Below are 26,920 nucleotides of genomic sequence, written 5' to 3' on the forward strand. Positions count from 1 at the left end.
TAGCCTTAACAGACTTTTGGGGCAAGTGCTGTTAGCGAGTAACACCTATGAAAGCCGGCACGGCACACGAGGGGGTGGTGTGGCCAACACCATGCCCGGCTGCCTTTGTCTTCATAGTGGAGATGTCAACACACCGTAGCAGGTACTCATTTGAGGCTGAGTCGATCTAGTGGAGGCCCCAGGACTGGTTCTGATAATCGTCACTGGCGTCGCAGAGTTCATAGCGCAAAGAGCTAACCTCTGCTCCACCGCTCCCCATAAGGGTTAGTACACACACACTCATGCACAGAGCATTATGTAGATCACGTACAATTAAGGTCAGCCGTGGCCATGGGCATTGCAAACTGACAGGACGTGAAAGAACAGGCCAAACAAACATGGGCAGTCGTGGAATTTTGAGTTTATACGGCATACATTACTGGTGTTGTTTTTGTGATCAAATTAATTTGTTTTCGCACCCGCTACAACAACATCATTAAGCCGCCACCAGTGGTGGTGAAGTAGTCATGTTCCCGGACCGGCTGGGTAAAGTGGACGTCCTGGACACCCGCTCCCAGACACGAGAAGCAGCGGGGATAAAGATAGCCACGATTCTAGCAATTAAAAAAAATAGCACATTTTTAAAAATGCACATATATATAATAAATGCAGGCACTCATGGGTACTGGTGCCTATTAACGGGCCAAGTGATGACTTTGGCGAGTGTTGCGCGCTGGAGAAGATGATGAAACGATAAAGAAGCGTGTCTTGAGCTTGTCAGCGGCTCTGGCTCGATTTCGCTATGCTCACATGTTGTGCCAAACGAACACAACAACACCGCGGTGTCCACGAGTGGGAATAGATTTGGGGTCCATCAGCTGCGTGCAACTCTCAAAGCCACCCCTTCCAAAAGTTTGCACTTTGTTCCGAATAAAAATGGCAATCATAGCCATATAAAGTCCGCGGTTTTTTTCTTATTTCTGTTAGAAACTGCTCATAACTGTTGTTAAGTGGTAAAGTCTTTGGTTAAATTAGTGTTATCAATGAAAGTTTAACCTTCACTTTTTTTTCCAGACAACGGTAATATAAGGAAAGATCATTGCTGAAAGTTTACGGGGTGGTATTGGAAACACCTGGCAACCCCTGTAATGATGTCAAATCAAAGACCGTAGCTCCCCATTGTTGCCTTTAACAGGCTGTTTGGGGCCAGTGCTGTCAGCAAGCACCTATGAAGGCACAATGCACAAGGGGGTTTTGTGGCCAACACAATGCCCGACTGACCGACCGACCGCCTTTGTCTCCCGAGTATTGATATTTACACAGCGCACCAGGTACTCATTTAAGGCCGAGTTGACGTAGCAGAGGCCCATGACCTGTTCAGATAATCACCACTGATGTTAGCCATGGCTGGGAATCAAACTCGGACAGCTGGGTTTGTGGCATTGTTTGCGAACCACTACACTACCACTCCCCATGTATTATATATATATACATATATGTGTGCAGGGTAATTTACATGAATTAATGCTTTGTGCCGTTGCGATAATGGAAAAGCCATCTTTGTTCAAAAAACTTCCACGTGCTATGGTGACTTCACTCATTGCGCTCATGTTAGATGCCGAGTGTCCTCAACCTTGGCCCTTAAATTGAAATTTGGTGTCTCAACCTCGTTATTCAATTCCAGATGGAGATAAAATATTTTTTTTTTATTAAGGACTCTGAACCCATGATATCTAAGCATTTGTTGAGGATGTGGTACAACGTAACAAAGGGAAGAGCAAATTCTTTCTGTCAAACACACAGAATATGTTCCAGCAAATTAACATGATGGTAACCTCAATAATTAGGATTTTGTAGATATGTATTATACCGGGGGAGCGGTGGCAAAGTGGTTAGTGCACAGTGCCAGAATCCCCAGGATCTGAGTTCAATTCCCAACCACCGCTAACATCAGTGTCAAATTAGAATTGAACCAGTGGTGGCAAAACCTCTTGACCAACTTGCATTGGCAAGTGTGGTGAAGTATGACTAAACAACCCCTACGAGTAGCAACAGCATGGGGAGGCCTTCAACCAGCAATAGATCGACAAAATGCTAAAAACTCGTAAAATATTAAAATACACCAAACATATTCAACAAAATAAATAAGTTAGCACCCACGATACAAACCTGTAATGGTGTAATTCTAACGTTGATAAAAAAAAAAACCCAATTAACTGCTTGGCAACACTGGCTGAAATCTTGATTTATGGTTGCAATAATAATAATAAATCCTACTGACAAGGGTTAAATTCAAACCGTGCCACTATTCACGCTCGGCACGAGGGGAAGGAGGGAGAGCTTCAGACCTGATTGATGTCGAGGGTGAAGTCGCAGCTTAGCGGTCGCACGGAGGCTAAGTTATTGGAGCCGATGAGCGTCGAGATAATACCATTCTCGTCGATTCTCCGGATCATCGTCCCGTCCACAAAGTAAATGATGCCATGCTTATCCACTGCCACACCTGCACCGACGGCACACCGAGAACAGAGGCAGATGGAGAGAGAGAGAGATCAAAACTCATGGCTCACACAAGTCAGTCTTGTAACAGAATTATTATTTAATATTATTATTTTCAGGAGCTGCACATATTGCGTTGGACGGTATTCATCTCGGGAAGATGACTTCAGAATGTGTTCACATTTCCATCTGTTCAACCCGAGAATTGGCTGGAGTGATGGAGCACGGTTACCATGCTGTGCTACAAACCCGACAACCCGAGTTCAGTTCCTGGCCATGGGTAACATTCGTGGCGAGGGATACACGAACCGGCCTTGAGCTCCACGTTCACCAGCTCTAACTGAGCAGCACGTTGAAGTATGGTCAAACAATCCTCGTGACCCGGCAATGCCGCGGTGAGGGACCTTCTCATCCAGCAGTGGATTGATACGGGGCCGGTGCATGAATACATACGCACGCACGCACGCACGCCCTTGAGGGCTAATGCCTTCGCGCGCATGAAATTACCCCTCCAGTTTCGCGTCAAAGCGCATTCTCTTTACACAGTCGTCACAATGAAATTGAAGCAGCCGTCGGTGCTTCCGCGCATTTCCTCTGTCGATGCCGAGAGCGAGCGCGAGGCAGTGGCAAGGCAGCCTTGGCGCGACGTGGATGGAGTGCGCGCGCCGCTCCAAGGCTCACGTAGTCGAGCGTTGTGAGCAAGTGCGATTCCGGACAGCGAGCCGGATATAACCACTTCCTCTGGCTCTTTGTAAAACGAATGGTAATTGAAATTATGCTGCAGAAGAATGAGAAGGAAAAGGAAGTAGGTGACTGATTTTTCTGTTTCACTGCTGGATGAAGGCCTCTACCCCTCCTCAAGCTGTCACCACCTCTCACAATCCTACGATGAAATAAGTTTGGTAATTTTCTTTCAAAAGGAATAATGTGAGAATGATTTTAGACTATTGCGTCACATGTAATGCACCACTCCGTGGAATTATATCGGATTAAAAAAATATTTTCAGGGAAAAAACCTCATGTATAGAGGAGCTTCCAACGAAACAAAAGCACAAACAAAGCGCGGTATATTTAATTAACGGCGGCCTAATCCACAAACATGAATATTTATAAATGGTGGAAAAAGAAATGATATAAATGCAAGCTCCGCAGAGATAAGCATACAAATTCAAAAATTAAACACCCCGCTGAAGAAGCACAAACACGCAGGTTTCATAGATCGTAATTTTTTTTAGCATAAAACAGCCATTAGTGCGTTGCAATGGAAGATTGGAAAAAAACATTACTGAATGGATGGTTAAGTTGAAGTTTGATTGGATTTGGAGAAAATATGTTTTCTGAATGTGACCGTGATAACAATGGCACATTCAATTCTTTTTTCGAACGCACAATTAACGCTTCCCCAGCAGATATTTTTTGCTGGCCGATGAATTATTCCAGAAATGACATCGGGTAGACTGTTGAGAAGGTCAGATGGGCTCGGGCCAGACGCGTCACAAAAAGAGATGAAGGCCGAAGGGTCAAGGACGGAGATAGAATGGCAGCCGAGGAATTGAAACGCTTCCAATGGCACGGCCGCCTACTGAGGAGACCAGCTATGAAATCAGCTTGTCCGTTAGATGGCTGCGTGGTTCTCCTATACTATACGGGGAGCAGTAGTTTAGTCGTCAGTGCACTGCACCGTAAGCCCACCCACCCAGGTTCGATTCCAGTTCACGACCAATGAAAATGGCGAAAATGTAAACCGGTCCTGGGCCTCCCCTAAGTCAAATGAGCATTAAATGAGTACCTGCTTTGGTGTGTGAACATCACCACTGGGAAGACAAACAGGCCCCGGGTGTGGTGCTAATCACCCACCCCTTCGTGTGCCATGCTGCCCTTCATTGGTGCTCGCTAACTGCACTTGCCCCAAGAGTCTGTCCAGGCTACGGGGGGGGGGGGGGGGGGGGGGGGGAATCTACGTATTTTTTTTATTATACCGCAGGATCATGAGAGATGCAGGCGGTTTATGGGAAGGCCTTCATCCAGCAGCGGATTGATCATGGCTGATGATGATGGTGGTGTATAATTCCATGCACGTACATAGCCAACTGTGCTAATCCACGATGGCGAATCACTTTAAAGCCACAAAACTTCAAATCTAGATTCACAATGATACCGTTGCAACACAGTGGGCCGGGGGCCGTCACACACGCATGGTCCTGAGGCCACTCGCCCACAATCCCGGAGATGCGGGAATTCACGTCGAGATGGCAGAGAGGGCTAACGCAAGGAATTTATTGCGTTCAGTGTCTCACCCCTAAGGCAGCGGCAGACAAAGACGGAGGGAGGAAAGAGGTGGGGGCAGAGGAGAAGGTGTGGGTGCTCAACACTCAAGTGGGAAGGCCTGGGTTTTCAGTTGTGTGGGTGGTTTTTCTTTATTTTTTTTTCTCTCGTTTGACATGAAATGCCATCTTCCCACAGAGTGGAAAGGCCAGATCTATCGCTCTCGGTATCAAACATCAAATCGGTCCAGAATTGAAATTGAACATTTACAAGTACTGATACGTAGCAAAAACATTACGATGAAAAAAATGTTGGGAAACATAAACACGTCGGTGGAAGCTACATTCATGTTTTGTGTGAGTTTGGTCATGTCAGAGAGCCAAAGTAATCGTAAAATATATTTGTGATAATTGGTTTTGGTTTCTTTGTCAATCAGCTCCTGGGTGAATGTCTACTCATGCTATGCAATCGTGAAGGTTGATTGACTATACTTCACCACGCTGGTCAGTATGGGTTGGTGAATGAGGACCAGGACCAGCTCAGACATCCCAAGCTAATAGCGTTGGTTCTCTGCTGGGAATCGATTCAGTTCAGCCCATGTTTTTTTCTGCTTCAGCATGGGTAATAATTACAGCTAGATTGCAGGAATATTAAGGAAAACCAACAAGAGCAGGAAATAACACAAAATGCAGATGCAAACACATACATTCGAACATATGGCAGGTACTCTGCTGGGTCTGAATGCACCACGGCACATTCAAAGTGAGACAAGCGCGTGCACACGTGGTAAATTACCAAGCCACGTTGAGCTCAGATGAAATCTGTTGCACCTTTACATTGCAGGGAACCTTCGTTGAAGCAGAGTGCTGCTATACATAACCTCCCATCACTCTAACCCCTCAAGATTCCAAAGCGCATGGAGTCTCTGTCTACTCCAGGGGCGGTTTCTTCATTAGGGCGATTGGGCGACGCACCACCAATGTCATTCAACCACAGAGTCACGCTAGCCGTCACTGTCAGCCTCTGGATATAGTCCAATCAGCGTCATGTCACGTTCTGTGGAGTACCGCCTCTTTTTGGGCGATTTCACTCCGGCTGAGAATCGCCCCGAGTGGCCCCATAGACTTACATTCAAAGATGTTTTTTTTCGAACGGCGGGCGCTCCAATGCATTCTCTATGGCTTCCGGGAGGGCATGCACTAACGTGCTTACGTCATCATACGTGCTAACGTCATCCTACGTAAGCACGTTTCATCCAACAATATAATTTATCGCCACCTAGTGGAATCTTTAATAAAATAAACTTGAGTGGTTTGTTTTAATAGTGAGTATAGAAACAAACAAGATGTATTGTAAGAGTCACTTTATTTTTCATTAATATTAAAGAAGTGAAGTTGCCTTTACATGCTTAAGCTGTTAATTTATCCATTGCATGGGTGGACCTTATCCTTATCAATCATCCAGACAGGAGCCGCCACTGGTCTACTCTGTTTTCCGATGGGTTCTCTTTTCCCTTTGCCTTGTGTTTGTTTCTGTCCCATCAGTGCTCGTGGTAACTCCTTAAAGTAGGTGTCCTAGCCATCGCAGCCCTTTCTTCTTGATAACATGACTGCCTTGCCTCTTGTCCCCATCCTCTCTGTAGGCACCTCCGTTGCCTACTTTCAATTGCCAATTGATTTGCGGGATCTTACATGGGGCAACGCAGTTCAAATTCACAACGTTCAATCGATGCCTACTTCCAGGCCCCACCCTCTATCATCAGGCTTTCGAGTGACAGAGTATTGGTCATTTACGTTACGATATCGACATGGTCACCAGATTATTAAATCATGGTTCGCAGTTTGCCACACGTACAGGAAAGTCCAGAGTAATAAACAGCACAGTTTTAACTTTTCAACTGAGAACCCAAGGGTGCTGCTACAGTGGTGTGATTCTTATCACGCTAGACCTTGCAATTCAGTGTTATAGAATAGGCAAAGTACTCTCTACGGCTCACACAAGTGGAAGATCATCTGGCAGCCGTGGCATGTGAGTAAGGAAGCAAACAATTACAAAGTATCGTTCAACGGCCGACACGAGTACCACAAGACAAAGATCCCCCATATAGCCTTAACAGACTGTAGGAGCAATTGCTGTTAGCGAACACCTATGAAGGCCGGCACGGCATGCGAGGGGGTGGGTGGCCAGCACCAGGCCCAACCGCCTTTGTCACGAGTACACACACACACACACGCGAGTACACACATACACACACAGAGTACAGTACAGAGTGCCTTACACAACACGATACGGTGAGGAGGCAGTGTGCCGGCGGTGAGAGTGCGAGGTTGCGGCGAGTACCGCGAGGGTTGGTGAGCGAGGCGTTGACCGCCCGTCCGCCGTCGCCGCAGCGCGTCTCGTCGAGCGGCAGGCACTGCTCGCCGGTGCCGGCAACCACCTCCCCGTTGGACGTCAGATCGCCCACCCTGCCCGTCAGCGAGCGCACGCGGTACAGGCGCCGGCTGTTGGTGTCCGACACGTAGAGCCAGCCCGACACGGGGTCCACGGCCAGGTAGTAGCGGTGCGACGGGTTGTTGCTGAAAGAAAGCAGGGAGGACCGCAGCCCCAGCGTCAGTCTGCGGCAGGTCGAGGACCTTAGAGGAAATTGGAGAGTCGGACTCCAATGCAAAATAACGGGACACCTGGACTTTGAGAAGACGACAACGTGCCGGTATCATTGTCTTTATTAGCTGCAGCCTATCCGGCACCACACCACGCAAAACCCCCTTGTACATTCGCACATCCGATTAACGAGGTTGGCTACGTACGGTGCGGAAGAAGCTCAACGTACACACTGTTCTGCCTCACGGCAGGTATGGTGGTGTGCGTACACAGGAATTTCCTGAATTGATGTTGATTTTGATCACGTGACCAGGAAGTTGCGATTTAAGATTCTCTAATTAATGCGGCAGGGTATCAACCATTACATAGAGTACAAAATGGAGGCACAAATAGCGTCTCAGTGAAGACAGGTGCATTTGTTCATTGTGGGACTTTTAGAAGCATTGTCAGTAAGTTCGTTTATGTTCTTATAATACTGAGAATGCTGTTATAATGTTAGGATGGCCGTTATAATGCTGTAAATGCCTTTATAATGCTGTTAAATTGTTATGATACATATGAGGCCTAGTTAACAACGAAGCCTGCCACTTGCATGTGTGAATGTTACTTGTAATTGAATAAGTACAGTCAGACTTGTACTCATGTAATATTTTTGCGATCTTTAGAGCAAGGATGACGAAATATCTCATCCACAGTTCAGTGTTATGTGCAGTGCTGTAAATTTAGGCTGCAGTATGGTGATTACACGATGTGCCCTTATTAAACACAGTAGCTTATTCTCTTGTATAGTTATTAATTACTACTATAGGTGCCTGGTCCATCCAGGATATATTGTTGAGTTTCATGTTATCTAAGACAATGTTATGATGCTATAGTGTTCATTCCTTGTATTGATATTCCAAGTATTAACAGATGCTGTATTTTGAGCTGTGTTTTTCCATCAGTTTTACCTCGTTCATTTCCTTAAATGCGTTTGGAGTTGGATGTTCACCTTGACTCTGAAGGGTGATTGAATGTGATGTTATCTACTCGGATAGTGGTGCAACGCAGCGCACGGTGAGGCCGAGACACACACATACATATGGACGTTGCAAAGCCGCACCGCAAAACGTACAAAATCCGTTACATGCAAACACAGAAGCCTCTTTACAAAGAAGCACACGCGAACAAGGCACTCACCTGTGCCTCAAATCTTTGTTTCTGGACACGGCGAGGAAGCATTGGGAAAACAAGAAACAAGCATGAACATATCCGCACGTGCCCGAGTGTGCCATGCCTCTGCAGATACAAGTTTTTTGTTCTTTCAGGTACAGTACAACGTCGCGTATCCGACTCGAGAAAACCGAGGTATACGTGGATATGTGAGAAGGTCGGATATGTGAACGCCTACAGGAAATGAGAGTGACACCGTTGGCAAATAGGTTACTGGACACAAGGTAAAGCTTTTGGCTGGCCATCGAAGAAAGACGGTCACTGCATCGCGTGCTTTCAGATGCACTTCGGCGGCCCTCTGGACCGCTCTTCCTTGGGATATCACGAAGCCACTGGAGCTATGCACTTTTAAATTTGAATTGAAAACTAATTTCTTTAGAACTGCTTTTTGTGTTTAGTTTGTTGTCCTTCCCCCGCACCTCCCATTAGCGTGGTTGGCTACGTACGGTGCGAAAGAAGTTCAGTGTCCATAATATAGGTTTGTTGGGTTAGATCGTGTAAATTTAAATGTGTCGTTAAACCCGCCACCACCCGAAACAGCAAATTAGTAAGGTTTATCACATAAACAGAACATGCCAATTCGTTACTTTACGCGAGCTAACCCAAAAAACCTATATTATGGATGATATTGGCCATGAAAGTCTACGTGTGAAAGTTAAATGTGCATACATACAAAGTGAAAACTGCTTTAAATATTGGGAAGTGCTTCAGTGTGGTTGAAAAGGAAGCAAATGCATGCGCCGGAACACGAGTACATGACCGCAATGTGAACAAGTTGGGATTGTGAATATGTTACTAAAACACAACACAGTTGTCAATAGCACTCACATAAAAGGAAGACATTTTTTTATATTATAGGCAACGTTTCGATGTACGCGGGGCGCGGGCGGATGATTGGTCACAGCGGACATGCGACAGTCGGATATGCGACGTTTGCACCGCATGTGTACAGCCGCAACGGCGGAGTGGAACTGGCGAGGTTTTACGCTGGGCATTAAGCCAATGAGAAGTGACTCTCTGCTAGTTGACGTTTAGCCGATATCCAGCAGCGTGGCTTTTATGAGACGTCTTCCAAAGGTTGTGATAAAAATGTTTTAATTAAATCTGCATGCTTTTTTTCTTGGTTTCTCTAATGAAGTCAACCAGTTGTAATAGTTCTGTTTGAACACTGTTGAATTGCATTATAAAAAGCATCCCCGCACTGCCCCATCAATATTGTCAGATTTTTAAAGGACTGCCGGCTCGTGTGCAACGATGCTGCTTGGCTTTGTAAGCGTTCATGGGCATGTTTATATCCTGCGTGAAATGAACAGAAAATTTTGCATTGTACTTTTAGCCTTTAAACTATGGATACTTACAAAAAAACTTTAACTTTTTACGCTTAATAACCTGAAACTTTTTTTTGTTTGAGGAGAAAAAATAAGCCGTTTAGCAATTTTCACATTAATAAATGAATTGCATTGCCCACCAACACATCAGAACAGCTTATACAATGTAATTGTTAAACCTTATCTGCACAGCAATTTGTTTGAATCTTGGAAGATGTATGCACACAATTAGGCCCTTTTAGGGCAGGTCAGCGAGCGGGAATTTGTCTATATTAAAAAGGACTCGAGCGGGAGACGGCTTTACCCACAGCCCTGCTAATTTGCCAGAAGAGCGATTAAGGAATGTATGAAAATGCGCTTGTGTAAAGACACACACAAATAACCCCCCCACACCCCTTTCGCCTCAACAGACTGTTGGGGCAAGTGCTGTTCGCGATTGGCGTCTATGAAGGCCAGCACGGCACACAAGGGGATGGGTGACCAGCACCACGCCCGGCCGCCTTTGTCTCCCCAGTGGCGATGTTCAGACACCACACCAGGTAATCAAATTAAGGCTGCGTCAATCTAGGGTAGGCCCAGGATGGGTTCAGGTAATTGTCACTGGTGTTGGCCGTAAGCGGGAATCGAACTCGAGGGGCCGGGTTCGTAGCGCGGCGCGATAACCATTGCAAGACTGCTATCCCCACTACCGCTTCCCACAAGACACACGTACACTCACTACACACGTATACACACGTACACACGTACACTCACTACACACGTATACATACGTACACACACGTACACACACTACATTTTTACTGCTAGGCAAATATGCAAATTCGAGCAAACCGAGAGGGAAAAATGTTGCATCTCTGTTTACTTATTGATCTCATTTAAGCTATAATGTTGTTTTAAGTGGGTATTTACACACAATATTAACACTTACTAATTATTCACATTGTGCCATTTGCCACACGTGAACGGGGCCTGGAAATTGCTCTCAAGGTATCAGCTGAACAAGAAAATTAAACTCAAATACATTTAGCATATAGACTTGTTCATGCACTTACACACACACACTATATATGCAGAATAAGATTAGATAATTTATACACATTCAGTATTTGCTACAGCTAAATATTTAGCTTGGCTTAAAAGCACAAATGAACCCAATTTTCCAGGTAAACATTGTCCACAACCCCCCCCCAAACCACCAACATCTACAAACGCTATTTTAACCGCCGATGTAAACAAAGGACAACGCAATTGAACAATCAACTACTGGCGCCGTTTTTGTTGTTGTTAAATACATCATATGATTCACGCAATTGAAAGTTTTGTCCAATTTACTTTCTAAGATACGGGCAAAACTTGCACTTCAATACTCGGCGCGCAGCCCAGATTTTGCGTTATTGCCGCACATTATTGAGCCACCCTTAACGGCGCATTACACACTTGGAATACCATCAAAGTGCCCCTGTGCATAATTGCCACTGAATTACATTTTAAAACTTGAAGGCCCACTTAACGGTCTGGCTTGCCTTGCTTGCTGTTAAATAAGATAATGCAGAGGCAGCGTTGGCCATTAACACCTCTTACTAGAATAATGTTTTATTTAGCACTGGTTCATGCTACCTTGATAGTACCATTATCATCCACCACGCAGGGAGGACCCAATCCCCTGAGAGCAAAACAGTTGAGCAAGTATAAATGAAATGCTTTAATATTTTATTTTAAAGCTGACAGAACAGAAAACCAAAGCACACAACTGGTTTATTGCATTTCGATATGCAAAATGGCTTGACATGTGACGCACAGATGCACACGCGCGGGCGTGCACACACGGGAACTGGCACGGTATGGAGCTATGAACGATTCAAAAATATAAACGAATGTGGATTTTGCATTGTTAGTGTGACATTACTCAGAGGTATCTGTGTTTCGTGACTGATATTAATCGAGTGCAACTTTACACATACGTAGTTTACACTAAGCCGATCTGTACAGTATTTTCCATTTTCAATCTACGTTAGATATTGGCAAAGCTCATCTAACGAGGCTTTTAGATTGTTGATGGAAGTGCTGTTAGCAAGCGGCATCTATTAAGGCCACTATAATACCACTGTTTCCGTCACGACATAACGATTCCCATATACACGTTAAAGCGCATACGCTGTGTAATTTCTTTATACAATTGCGTCCATAAAGGTGTCAAACATTGTTGAAAAATTATAATTAGATGGCAGTTTGAGCAAGGTTAATAAAGCAATATATATATACACGCACACATACACACTGGGTAGTGTGAAGATTTCATCTCACTACTCTCAGCCTTCTAATCCTCCACGTGTGTCACCATGGCTTTGGCAACACACACATTTATTATAATTGTTATTGTACAGGAGTTTCCTGCCAAGTTGTCATAGTAGGGGGTGGTGGGAGGCGATGTTGCTGCCCTGCAATCGCAATTGAGGGTTCCGCAAAGTTTTCGTAGTAGCGTACGGCAATATAGGATCATTACGGATAGGTGTGCCTTGTACAAAATAATAAAATTGGGTCAATGCTTGTACTCTCGTTGTAGTGCCTCATGCCAATACTTCCTACTCCAAGCCAGCCGAGCAGTGAATATATCGGTGAGAAATTAAACTGTGTACATTCCTTGTAAAAAATAATAAAATTGCATCAATGCTTGCCCACTTGCCATCCCATTCTATTAGTGGCCTTTGATAATGTTGTTCTATCAGTGGCCTTTGATAATGTTGCAGAGTTATTGTAGACATTACTTCATGAATACAAATGCTGTCTAATTCTAATTCTTTAATAGTGATGATACAGTTTCGAACAGCCAGTCAGAACTGCTGTCAGGGTATTTCATTTGATAATGAAATGCAATGTACCAGTGTGCCTTAATAGGAACGTTTCAATCAGAACACTTCACCGGCTATGAAGTGCAGATCGCAAAAACCGAGTGGTGGACGCAAAGGAGCATGGAGAGAGATGCGTGCTGAGAATTAGACTCAAGAGACAGAATGGGGGAGCACATGCAATCTGAGACTAAAATGCAACTCAGGGGCATAACGTTGACCTTTGAGAAAACCGAATTCGGGGCAGGAGACGATCGTGGCTGGAAGGGTTGCGAGCCAAAGGGCGAGATACTGGTCGTGGAGTGGCAGCCAATGATGGGAACATGGTCAGAAGGGACAACCGCTGCAGACGGCGCGGTGAGATCAGCTCACATGTGGAAGTGAGATGGATTGTGGCATGGCAGGATCCTGAGGGATGGCGGCTGGCATGAGAAGGCCTTCATCCAGTAGTCGATAGAAAATGGCTGACGATGAGAATGATGACCTTTACGGACAGCCCATATATCTGGACATTTCACTCTGTCTTAAAAATAGTGGTTGTGGAATTGGGTTCAATCACTTGCCTGACGAGTGCCTGCCTTTCCACACTGCGTGGATGACAAAAGACCTTTCAGAAACATCGTGTAAAGTAGGTCGCCCACCAGGAGAACAGGAGACAGCACCTTTCATGCACAGTCCCGACAGATCTACAAATGTGTGTTGAACATTACCCACGGGGACTTGCACAAGGGCAGGTGTGTTTGTCCGCACGTACGTGCATGTACAATCATTGTAAAACGATGTTATCCAATTCAACGATCACGCACTACAACGTCGCATATCCGACCGTCACATATCGGCCCTGGCCAATTAACCGCCCACGCCAAGTGCAGTATTTGTGCGTGGTGCAACCGTCATCTTCTGCAGGTGTCCACAAATCTGGCATCGTCACACACAGCGGATGTGCACTTAATCTCGCGTACATTCGCTTGAGCACCGTCACGCATTTCGCACCCCCCCCACCCCACGCTGAAAGCAACATGCACTTCATCTTCATCCCGTCACCTACTTGTGCACGGTGTACCTTCCGTTTTCAAGAGATGTTAATGTACCCGACGTTTTCAAGTGTCCCCTTACACCTCAATCCCAGGCTAGTCGGATATGCGACGTTTGGTAACAACAATAACAACAAAAATTACATTTGGGACACAATTTTCATTTTCCACTCAACTGCTCATAGAAAACCAACGCACTCACAAACACACATACACCAAGTCAAAGACAAAGATCCCCCCCCCCACACCCCACATAGCCTTTAACAGACTGTTGGTACAGGTGCTGTTAGCGAGCACCTATGAAGGCCGGCATAGACACTGAGTCAACAGCTAATGGCACATGCAATTCTCAGGAGCAGAATCAACACTCCTCAGCTCCAAGAGTGGTGATCGACCGACCAACCAGGGAGAGGGGGGGCGGCACTGCTCACCTGAGCTCGAAGACGCTCGTGACGTTGCCGGACGGGAATATCCGGCGCACGAAGTTGAAGTCGCCCACGTAGAGGCTTCCGTCGGCGGCGCAGGCCAGGCTCATGGGCGCCAGCAGCTTGTTGCCCTCGGCGACGCCATTACAGCTGGGGCAGGTGATGCTGCGCCGCCGGCCGTTGCCCATGACGCTCGTGATGACGGGCGGCAGGCGCCACACAAACACGTTCTCGCCCGTGCCCTTGTGCATCGTGCCTGCCGGGTGGAGCACGTGGGCGAGCGAGTGGAGCGAAGGAAGGAGGGGATGGGGGGAGGGCACGGCAGGGAGAAGGCTCAGGCGACGAGGGGGACGCACAAGCCGAGGGTACGCATGCTGCGCTACCTCGCACTGCACAGTGAGAGGAGCTCATTAAGCCACCGCGCGGTACGTTCGTAGCGCCGGCGCGTGCGGCGGTTTACCGAATGTCATGCCGAGCGGCGGAGCGCTTCTCTGTGTTTGTGAGATAGTGATGGGGGCAAGTAAACATTGACGATACACGCCCGTTTTCAAGATACGAGTGGCCAATATTTATAGAAATTGCACCAAAATTTCATTATATCTGTGGCCTAGATATTTTGTGAATTTGTGCAAAAGAGAATAGTTCGATGCTCCATTGGATTTGTTTACATTTTATTTCCGTCAGTAAGGGGGTCACTGCAATGAGAATTATGTGTGGCCACCGCTTCAGTTGCCTTGATGTGTTCACCTATGCAGCGATGCTGCATGATTGCCTGAGGGGGTTGTTGGTGTTTCTCAGGTACACAATAGAGTCCTGCAGTCAATCCATTGCTGTATAATGGCTTCTCCACACCGTGTGAGTCATGAGGGTTATCCGATCACGTCAACGACGCTGGCCAGTGTGGGGCTGGCGAAGGCACAGAACATAGACATTGGAGCACAGTGGAGTACGACGACATTTTTGCAATACAAAAATAATTTTTAGGCTTAACCCCACTTGGCTTTGAGAGACTGGACGAGATGGGGCGAATGCCGGGCGACTTTGTCACGGGCCAGGGTTTAAGCGACCTTGGCCTTTGTCGGGCTGGACTGTGGCCAAAGTGACGACCACGGCATCGGTGAGCAAAGGGCCCCAGTGTGCCCCAGCATGCGGCGTCGGCACGGCCACTCACCGCTAGGCACGTGCAGCGCGTGGTGGTTGCTCAGGCCCCAGATGCCCAGGCTGGAGGCGTCGAGCTCAAGGCCCTGCAGGATGGCCACGCGGTTCTCCCACAGGATCAGCTCGGGGCAGGACTCGTACTCGTATCCGACAGACACTAGCTGGGGAGCACATCCACACGCACGAGCGCACGCCACGCTCGCCTCACGTCGACAACACGTGGGCGGGGGGGGGGGGAGGTGCCGGGGGGGGGGTGGTGCGGGACCGCAGCGCGATTGCAGGTCACGGGGAAAACAAAGCGAGCGGGGAAGCGGGCGAAGCGTGCGCGCAGGGTCACGGGCGCTGCCGCCAAACGCCCAACGCCCTTGTGTGTGTGCGCTCGTTTCTTTTCTGTACGGGATTCACATGAAAAGGAAAAAAGGAGCATCTGGGAAAACAACTGGGGAACTTCATTAATCCTACATATCCAGATGGAGGCCCTTAAGAGTGAACGAGGAGGCAGTATGGTGAATAACAGCCTGACTTGGGACCTTTTTTTTTTTCTCTTTCCAAGGGCATTGGCAGATGAAGAAGTAAGGGGGGCATCTCTCCAGGGAGACAAGAGGTGTGCATTGCGCGCACACACACACACACACGCACTTTGCAACTGACCGTACAAGTGAGCACCGTACAGATCCCTCAGAGAAGTATTTGTCTTGGTTGTTTGACCTCGTGTAATATGTAACAATCTCAGAATATATCCTGGAACTGATGCATCGCTGTTCCACATGTGTTTCATAATGCGCTCACCAAAATAAATACATGAAGGAAATAAATAAGGGTTGCTGAAATGCTCACATTATTGTGTTTCAGACCAGCTGGATATTTCTCGGCTCATGGCGGACGGGGAAGATCATTCTTACACGGCCCTCCTTTTGCAATAAAACATTTAAACAGCTAATATTCCACAGGACTGTTGATACAGGTCACGCTTTGCAAGGCGGAAATCAATCCGAGGAAAGCGGAATTTATTTTGTCATTTGCTGGTAGCGTAAGAAAAAAAAAACACATTAAACAAAAACTAACATAAAATATAATATGTGGGTAAATTATGAGCTATTTTGCATATGCAATGCCGCCAGTATTTACCGTTTCATTGCGCCGTGCTATAATTTCACGTCACTTAGTACAACGTAAAATTTGCGTCATTACACCTGAACATTTTAATGGCTCCGTGTACCCATACCCTCACCGAAATCCAATTTCTAAGGTTAACGAAGCCTAATAATATACGGCTGCTCAGAAAAGCCCTCAGGCAACCCTGGCTTCAGATTTGCTTCAAGAGAGATGGCTTTCTTTGCTTGCATCATCATAGTCATCATTACCTTCATCATCATAATTCGTTCTTGAGCTCATGTAAGAAGTATCTCGCTTTCTGATACCGCTACATCGACATGCTTGGGCCGAGCATTTTTATTCCGTGTAATTCTTTCACCATGCATATTTTCTTTTATTCTTTCACCGAGTTCTCTCTCTTTTAGCAGCCTCATCATTAACAATATATTTACGCCCTGTACTTCCTTTCAGCAGTACGTTCTGCCCAGGTCCAATTGTTCGCATTGGCAGGAAGGTGGAAGCCACTGATAATTTCCTCGTGTTCGGTTACAAACTTGTACATAAACGCACGCGATAAAGTGCGCCCTGTCTAAATAATCAATAAAGAGTCATACACGTTGCGTTAAAAGTGTTAATATTTTAACTCGAGTGTGACTGCGGACCGCAATGATAAGTTTCAATTATTTTTTTCTCTTTCCAGTGGCCTTTGATGGTGACTGCCGTGAGCAATTCCATTGACTTATGCCATCCTGTTTTTAACAAAAAGACACTATTTGTATTTATTAAACGAGTATAGTCGGTGGGGGGGGGGGGGGGCAGCAAACCACAACTGCCATGTCGTTTTTTTACAACGTAACCAAATTACGTTTAACCCGTAAACAAAAAACAACGGGCACAGACATTGAGGGTGACCTGAAGATTAAAACAAAAATGCAAATACTCTCAAGACACTCACTTAAACCTCTCCGTCTTGAGCTTTGTTTGCGACGTTGCTAATGGCATTGTTCGTTTGAAATGTCAAAACTATTCCAAGCGTTGGCAAAACATCGGCGTTTAGCTCTTGCGCCCCGCATCAACCACGATCGCGCTGTTCGAGGGTTAAACTCCCAGGCTGTCAAAATGACGGAGGCACTTAACAGAACCCCAAAACATTTAATTAGCCAGGACTTCTGGCAGAACACAGAAAAGCTTTTGAGAAACATGCTGTATTGACAGTTTAAGCCGCAAGAGTGCTAGGGTTAAGAATGTCTTCCCATGTCCTGCAGAGAGAGAGAGAGAGACGCCCCACACAGACTGACGGACCTAATAGCTCTTTATGTTAAACGTAAGCCCCCCGAGAAGGCTCTGCGTCCAGTCCTGAAGCAGCGCGTGCTACCTCCAAGGCACGGAGACATCTTGCGGGACTCTAAAACCTTTGACCCAGAGACACCGTAATTCCTTACACTGATAACCACACCCACGCGCGCCCGTGTCCTCCTGCATTATGCACGAGCGCGCGCGGCGAAGGCGCTGCCCGATTTATGCTGCAATCTGCGATTATGTAAAAAAAAGAAACGCTCCCGACATTTATCTGCACAGGTGTACGCACGTTTCCGCGTTAACATTTTTGCGTCGTGAAATCGATTTCAATGCTGTTGCCGTTGCGGATGATAATAATGCCAGTCATTGTTGCTGCTTAGGTGGTGACGTTGTTGTGGCGATATTGTGACAATTTGTTTAATCTGTCCTGGATGGGCCACGCACCGATCTGTCCTCGGGGTTTAACATTTATTGACACACAAGACTCCCTGCAGGGTGACTAAGCAAAGCGCTACATCAACGTCCCCGTACTCATCTCATATTGAGTCCAAACATATTGAGCTCCCATGAGGTGCACTCTTTTACAAGCACAGCCGACACAAACAAGGGATGTTTGGGCTATTAGCATGAACTCATTTACTTGACCTTTGGGGCTATTCAGAAGAATACCGGCAAACAGAAGGCCAGAAATAGAGCAATAGCAGATGCGTGACCCATCGCCTCTCATAACCTGGCTCAGCACAAGTGGACCTTTGCGTATATCCACCTGCATCTATATACCTAAGCAGCGCCGCTGGCTGGAGTGTGTTTAGTTTGAGCAAAAGCACGCGGACAGGGAAATTAAAGGTAATGCCGCTGTGTCTGTCCGAGAGATTGCGTATTTAATCTTGAAGCCTGGTGAAACGCGGGCTACGCGACACAATAAAGGGAAACGTCTTCACTCGCAGCAACGGTGCTGCGATTCTACCAAATGTAATAACGCACTCCCCTTATTCTTACGCCAAAACGTCAGAGACAAGATTTCTTTAAGTCAATTAATGGGCCAGAATTGCAGCTCACGCGCAAAATGAAAAAGCCACATCATCGTGATGAAGGATCTCGATCTGGCTCGAATGAACGCAGGCACTGCATCTCGCTGCATCGGGCACGCAACAAAGGAGCTGTTCTGCGTGTCATAGGGCCAGTGGGATAGTGTGCTTCACCGAAACATTAAAACGCGTTTGCATTTTCACCGCGAGCGTTCGGCAAAAACTTTTCTTCACACTGTCGATTCGCATCGCACGAAAGAATAATTCACCGCCGTTGCAATAGACACCAAACAAATGTGACTAGTTGGTTTTTACTTTTGTTGCTTCTGTTCCATTGTTTTAGCATTCCTTTATGTTCTCATATGAAAATAAAACGGGCATGCTGAATGCAAATTAGTAGCACAAATTAGTAGCACAAATTAGTAGCACAAATTAGTAGCACAAATTAGTAGCACAATTTAGTTGCACAAATTAGTTGCACAATTTAGTTGCACAAATTAGTTGCACAAATTAGTTGCACAAATTAGTTGCACAATTTAGTTGCACAATTTAGTTGCACAATTTAGTTGCACAATTTAGTTGCACAATTTAGTTGCACAAATTAGTTGCACAAATTAGTTGCACAATTTAGTTGCACAATTTAGTTGCACAATTTAGTTGCACAAATTAGTTGCACAATTTAGTTGCACAAATTAGTTGCACAAATTAGTTGCACAAATTAGTTGCTTTCGCTACCAAATTGGTTTTTAGCTTTAGCTTTTAGCTTTCGTGACCGAATTAGTTGCACAAATTAGTTGCTTTCGCGACCAATATCCATAACAGAGGTTTTTGGGTTAGATCACGTAAACATAAACGTGTCGTGAAACCCGCCACCGCCAGACAGCCAATTATTAAGGTTTGTTACATTAAACAAAACATGCCAATTCGTTACTAGTACAGCACACCGGTGTGTTGGAGAATAATCCCACAGCATTTACAATTTGAGTACTTGTGGATTTACTCTCCAACACACCGGTGTGCTGAACTAGTAAAAAATTAGCACGTTTTGTCTCCGTGACGAATCTTACTAACTGGCCGTGTCGGGTGGTGGGGCGGGTTTAACGACACGTTTATATTTACACGATCGAATCCCAAAACACCTCCGTTATGGAAATGCAAATTAGTTGGCGCTTCAGTCGGAAAAAATCGCAGAAGCTATCTTTCAGACCGCCATCGACAAATCAGGCCTATCGGACATCGCACCGAGAAAACGCGCTTGTACTCGTTTCAAAGTGTGCTACCAGATACATTTATAAACTGGGTGGCACACCCCCACCCCAACCGCCAGGCCTCCCCACCCATAACACACCTCCTCCTCTTGAATGCCAGACAATGAAGCAACATTTTTAATGGAAATGTGTGGGTCAGGGCAAAAAAAAAATCGTGAGTGAGGCTTATCGGCATGACACAGAGCCACTCTTCCTCGGCTAAATTAAAAGTAATAATTCCCCCCCCCCCCCCCAAGTTACTGCTGTCTATACTTGTGCAAACATCAGCAATTATGACTCGCAGTTGCAGTTTGAGCCATTTAATCATGCTCACAAATGCCATGGCACCCTGCGCATGGCCACAATTACCTTTGTTTGATCTCTATTAGCAAGTTCCGGCTGGAAATGCTGATAATACTTTTCTTTAACCATCTACCCTATGCCGCCGCGCCTTCACGCACGCGGGGAAATTAAACCGCGAGTCGGTCGCCGCGGCGATCAGTGTGGTTGTGCTGGGGGGGGTGAAGGGGATGGGGGCGACTGCATGCCCCTGGGTATCTGGGTATGCTGTGGCTCAAAAAACCAGGCACCCGGTTGAGAACGGACGGATCCTCTTCCCAAATGACGACACGGACGACGTGACGGAGAGAAGGCGGCGGGGGTCTAATTAACACCCCCCCCCCCCCCCCCCATGGGGGAAACACAGTTACGGCTACTCGGAAAACCACTTCTGTGCTTCTGCCGGTTTATCGCCAGCGACAGCTTCGCTGTGGATGCGTGTGCCGCGGCGACTCGAGGAGTTACCGCGGTTCATCCCCATGTAGATGACGTCCAGGTGTGCGCACACACACAAAGATCCCCCGTATAGCCTTAACAGACTGTAGGGGCAAGTGCTGTTAGCGAGCACCTATGAAGGCCGGAACGGTACACGAGGGGGTGGGTGGCCAGCAACACGCCCGACCGCCCCTGTCTCCCTAGTGGCAATGTTTACACACCGCACCAGGTACTCATTTGAGGCTGAGTCGACCTAGGGGAGGCCCGGGACCGGTTCAGATAATCGTCACTGATGTTGGCAGTGAGCGGGAATCGAACCCGTGTCGCCGGGTCACACACACACACACGCACACACACACACATGGGTGGCGGGATGCCGAATGCATTTCAAACGCATTGCCGGAAAGTGGCACGATGGGTGCAGTTCACTGCGTGGACGTCAGAAAATGCTGATGTACATTGCGACGACGACCGTTATGTATTCATGTATACGCAGTGCACAGTCAGGGAGCAGTGACACGGTGCGGTTCGTGCCCACTTCCTAGCTAAGCACCCGGATTCAATCTCTGGCCAAGGCTAACATCAGTGGGGAGCGATGTCTCAACTGGCCCCTCGCCTCCCTTCCTCTACTCCAACCCGCACTGACCTGCACGGTGAAGAATGGTCTAACAACCCCCGTGGCTGACACAGACTTTTCCCCCCGCATTTGAATGACAAGGGCTTACATTCACATCGTAATCATTCTATGTAAGTGCACAGCAGCAGCAAAAGTGCTATCAATAAAAAGTGAAGATTAATTAAAAAAAAAGTGCCAAAGTTATTTACAACCTAACTGCGTCGGGGTTTTTTTTCTTTTAAAACTAGGAGACGTTTTCTCTAGCACATTCCCGTGATGTTTAATCGTTCTACGCTGTGCATTAGCGCCTAACGGCCGGCACACGCGGTCATTAATCACAGAGCGGCATGACCGAAACGGAGAGCGCGGTGTGACGCGGCGCCTTTGCGTTCCGTCCTCGCGCGTCCGACCGTTCACCTACAGCTTCGGCGATGCCGTAGACGGGCTGCCCGTAGGCGTTGCTCTTGTCCCAGATGAACGTGTGCCGCAGGTTCGGCGCCGACGGGAACCAGGTGCGGAAGAAGCGCCCCTCCACGGCCACTGACAGGTGGACCTTGAGCAGGTTGAAGGGCACGCTGGCCGGCGTGAGGCTGACCGACAGACGCGAGTGGTACCCGGGAGCGCGGCTGCTCACGTAGCGCAGGTGCAGCTCCGAGCCGGGCAGCAGGATGCTCTCCTGCACCGCCTGGGATGGGGAGACAGCAAAGATCCCCCGTTGTAGCCTCTTGACAGACCGTCGGGGCAAGTGCTGTTCGCGAGCACCTATGAAGGCCGGCACAGCGCACGAGGGGGTGGCTGGCCAGCACCACGCCCGGCCACCTTTTTTCTCCCTAGTGGCGATGTTTCCACACATGACGAGGAACTCATTTGAGGCTGAGTCGACCTAGGGGAGGCCCAGGACAGGTTCAGATAATCATCACTGGTGTTGACTGCGAACGGAAATCGAAATCGGGTAGCTGGGTTCGTCGCGCAGCGCGCTAACCGCAACACTACCGCTCCCCACAGCTCATATGCACACACACACACATAAGCATGCAGCATGCGCGCACACACACTCACACACAACCCGAGACGGGTCCCGCAGGGGTTCTTAAAAATTAAGTAACGGTTAGCTTGGTGCCTGTGCCCGTGACGCAGCGCTGGCCGAGCAGGATCAACGCACGTCTTCCCTGATCGGGGGGTTGGCGCGCGAGGGCGATCCGTTCGGCGGACGTCAGCACGGTCCATTTGTGAGGTTCTCGTGTGCGTCGGAGAGGGGGGGGGGGGTGCCGGCGTGGCAAGGCCTCGTTAATCGCGGAGGCTGCTAGGCGCCATCGCCGCGCAAATGGCAGTCGGAAAGTTTTGATAATGGGATAGCTGAAATACGCTGCCGAAGCCGGTCTCGTTTTAAGCCGATTTAGATGCCTTATCTCTCCCGTGTCCAATTGTGTAACGAGTGCCTGGGCTGCCAAGGATTACTGCATTGAGAAAAAGTAAACAGATGCAAATCCGCACTTAATATCCGAGTCTCAATGTGTTTTGATCCCCCCCTGGTTACCCGAGGAGACGGGCCAGCTCAAGACTGATAGCCACTGTTGCCCGTTGAACGTAATTACTAAATTGTACGCAATTGCACAAATAAGACAAATTGCATACGCAAAAACAGATTAGGAAATATATAAGTAGATGAATACATAAACACAGGATAAGCTTGGATAATGCCTTGATAGGTGGCAACCATGCAAAACAGGTGATATAGGTAAACAGCAGATGGCAGTGGAGAAAAACCGATTGTTGTACTGTACTTCTATACTCCCATGTCCTGCGCTCCCCACCTTCACCAACCGGCGCCGACCAGCGTGGTTAAGTACGGTTATACATGCCCGACAATACGCACGGCATGCGGACACCTCCTCCTGCAGCGGATTGACAAACCGCTGTACATGCACATCTGAGAAAAAGCGTGGATTTAACCAGGTATACTAAGTAGGCAGAATGGCGAAATGGGAATGAAAGTTTGGTAATAAAAAAAAAAGGAAAGTTCCAATAATTTACAGGAACTTTTGCACAGCTGTGTTTTGTGTTAGGAAATCTTGGAAGGCTGCACACTATGGGGTTATGAAAGACAGACGGTGTTAAATGCCAAACGCAGGCCCAGATGGTGTTTTAAAGAGCTCAGCGGAGGTCCACAAATCATTTAAATTGCAACCCACCACCAAACAAACACAGAACTCCACATCTGCAGATCCCACAACTTGATAATGTACGTGGACATGTCACACACACACTCACTCACTCTTTGAGTCCAGCCAAATGTGTTACTAACTGTCCGAAAGCTATTACTATTTTCTGTGAGTTCTTCAAGACAAAAAAAAAATACGCATTTTTTTCCCCTCTCTCTCTATATTTTAAGAAACATTAAAGTTATTTTTGTAAACAGTGGCCTCTTAATATGGTGAGTTAAATATGTTTTATTTGTGCATCGGCCAACTCTCAGAATTTTTACGTGAAAAAATATTTCATAACTCGTGCTCACATCCTTTATCCACGGGGCACCAGCTTCACTTAGCGGGAAACCTTGAAGTAGACTGAGTGGGAGTCTCCCCCATACCAGGTACTCAGCAATAACATGTCATAATATACTACCTGTGCTCACCAGCATGGTGAAGTATGGTTTAAAAAAAAACCTTCCCGTGACTGAAATTCCTAAACTCCAGCAGCTCTGGATGGGATGTGGATTGTAGCAGCAGAGGACGATGATGGATGTTGGCAATGGCATGGAGAGGCCTTGGCCTAGCATTGAACAGATCACGACTGATAATGATGATGAAGACGAGTGCTCAAGCCAGAGGTAAAGGTGCAGCTCTGTGTTTGTGTACTCAAGCAACCCCAGGATTAGCACGCTTGGCTACGTACGGTGCCAAAGAAATTAAACAGACACACATACTCGGCCACTGCTGGCAGAATGGCTTCTGTAACAGGGAACTCTACAGAGGCCCTTGAAAGGATAACTTGGCCTACTCTTCCACACTGGCCAGATGTCTTGGAAGAGGTTGGAACTACCCACACGTCACCCCCACCACATGTGACCTGCCCAAAGACTAACCGTGGTAGCACCCCTTCGTACTGCTGGGCTGTAAAGAGGCGGTGGGGCTGGAATTTTGGTTCGAATGTCGCGCCGGGTAGATGGAACCGAACCGGTGACCTCAGGATTGGAAAGTCGGGCATGCAAAAGCTACAACCACAGCAGCATCGGGAGGGGGGGGGGGGACGCAATTGCGGGGGTGCACACCGTGTGGGAATTCGCACTCAAGTCGGCAGGTGAAGATCCAACCTGGCCACGTGGCAGTGATCCACAAAACTAGAGAGTGGCTGCTGCTGCTGCTGCGACTAGTGCAGCGAGAAGCAGGTGGCAGCAACACCTCTTGCTCTGCCCGCTGCTCACGGAAGGCCCCGGCACTGTGCGAGATGTCGCAGCAGGCGACCTTGCGAGCGCTGCGATGCTCTCGCCACCCGCCGATTCCTCCGGTCTAAATAAAGATTACGATTCACTGGAAGGACTTTCGACTTCGGTGGACGGACGCGAAAAGGAGAAGATCCCACGAACGGAGTTCAACGGGTCGGCGGCGGGTGAGATTGGCCTGTACCTGGATCTCGGGTATGATGGGATTGAGCGGGCCGCAGCTGCCCGGCACGGAGGTCAGGGGCGAGGGCAGCACGGATGGGTTGGGCCGCACGAAGCCGCTGACGTCGCAGCTCGGGATGTCGTTCTCCTCGCGGCGCATCACCACCGTGTCCACGACGATGAACCGGTTCCACGGCAACCAGACGGTGCGCAGCTGCGCGGTGAACGGCGCCCGCTCGAATTGCAGCGTGACCGAGCGTCCTCCGCTCGCCATGAGGTCGAAGCTGCGGGGGGAGGGTGGGGGGGGGTCACGTGACATCAAACGTGCGCGTGCCGTCGCCTCCTCTCGGCATTGCTTACATTCCCTTACGCGCCTTGCTGCATTGCTCCGATACCAAAGTGCCCCCCCACACTTAAATTAATACGGAATTCTCGATTGTCAAACCCGTGGGCCGATGTCTCCGTTGTGGAAACCCACGGACTGTTGAAATTATTTACTTATTGAAACCATGGGCACAGGCCTAAAATGCGTGCGTATGCTTGGTGCGTTCAATTGGCATGTAACAACGCATCGATTCTTTGATTAACATAAATTCTTGCAGCCACAATACTTGGATGAAATTGAATGGAAACGCTGTGCAAATTGCACACAACTGTTACACCGTGGGCGATGTGGGGCAGATGAAACTGTACATATGAGAGAAAAAACAACATCGCAAATAATGTACACGAGATGGTAAAAAAAAAACCCAAGACGGAGCACGAGAGGAAATCAAGAGGAGTGCGCGTTGCACGACACTGAAGCGGCGGTACGTACGCTCCATCTTGCCGCGTCACGGTGTACCCGTAGTTCGGGTAGTGGGGGAAGGATACGTTCACGCCGACCAGTGGGGTCCCGTCCAGCGTCTGCACCTGACCTCGGACCACACACGCCGTCCTGGGGACAACAAGAGCAACCAATTAGGGCCGGCACAGGGGACACAGAGGGGCAGCTTGGGTGGTGTGGCCGGAGCGTGTTCACGGCTGCTGTCCCCGACCGATTACCACACCCTTCAAAATGTGCACGCATGTTATGTATCCGTAGACGTGGCGCGAGCTCGTTAAACAAAAAAAATGCCAAAGAAATACGGTGGCAGATTCAGGAGGCGAAATAAAACAAGAAGCAAATGCTCACGTCTTCTCGTCCCCCGTTGTTTGATAAAAATACCGTCGCCCGTCGGGAAAGGCAATAAGCCTGCCCGGCCACCCACTTGTGGATGTTAAAGATCCCGAGACGCTCCACGGGGGTGTAAGCAATCGTGCTGCCCGTGTCACGTCTAACTTCACCGACCTGCTATAAATCACACTCCTCCCAAGAGAAAGCGGGGGGGGGGGGCCTTTGTGTAACGAACAATTACGCTGCGTGACAAAGTTATCCACTGCGCTGCTTCTTAATTGACGTGGACTTTGAGACAGTCCTCTGGCACGAGCTCAACACAGCTGGGTTGAGTTGGCCAAAGCATAAAACTTCAGCTTGAACGGCCGAGCCAGCTGCTGCTCCGTGCTACAAAGGCATCGCTCGCTTCGACTGCCCCGGCAATTGCACTCAGATGTGAGGTGAAACACCCGGCGAGTTACTTGAAACCAAATTAATTTTAAGATGTGTATATATATATATATATGCGAAACAAATTCCTTGTCTCGTAATCCAATTACTTCTTTTTTCTTTCCATCTGCACTCTGTATTCGGTTGAAATAAGGAAACCTTGGCACCTGAGCCAACACCGTTTTTTAACCCTCCGCGCATAACTTCCATAATTATTCATATTTTCATTAACTTTGTTTTACCCCTTTTCTCCCCGCAGGTCGTATATTTCTCGCAGGAAAAATAAACCTTCTGCCGCTTTCTCGCGAAGAAAGTTTTCTTTTTA

The 26,920-nt window shown here is 47.8% G+C and overlaps 1 protein-coding gene across 1 annotated transcript in view; it reads right to left on the reverse strand.

Moving 5' to 3' along the window:
* Positions 1-26,920, reverse strand: part of LOC133354910 (teneurin-3-like) — a 417,855-nt gene that overhangs the window by 17,529 nt on the left and 373,406 nt on the right. The window contains 8 exon segments of the mRNA XM_061572093.1: positions 2,328-2,482; positions 7,084-7,319; positions 8,524-8,544; positions 14,196-14,445; positions 15,361-15,508; positions 21,828-22,091; positions 25,033-25,294; positions 25,828-25,947. Coding sequence (XP_061428077.1) covers positions 2,328-2,482; positions 7,084-7,319; positions 8,524-8,544; positions 14,196-14,445; positions 15,361-15,508; positions 21,828-22,091; positions 25,033-25,294; positions 25,828-25,947 — 1,456 coding nt within the window.

Source organism: Lethenteron reissneri, chromosome 49, assembly GCF_015708825.2.
Source record: "Lethenteron reissneri isolate LAM-NWPU_2019-01 chromosome 49, ASM1570882v1, whole genome shotgun sequence".
Classification (NCBI taxonomy): domain Eukaryota; kingdom Metazoa; phylum Chordata; class Hyperoartia; order Petromyzontiformes; family Petromyzontidae; genus Lethenteron; species Lethenteron reissneri.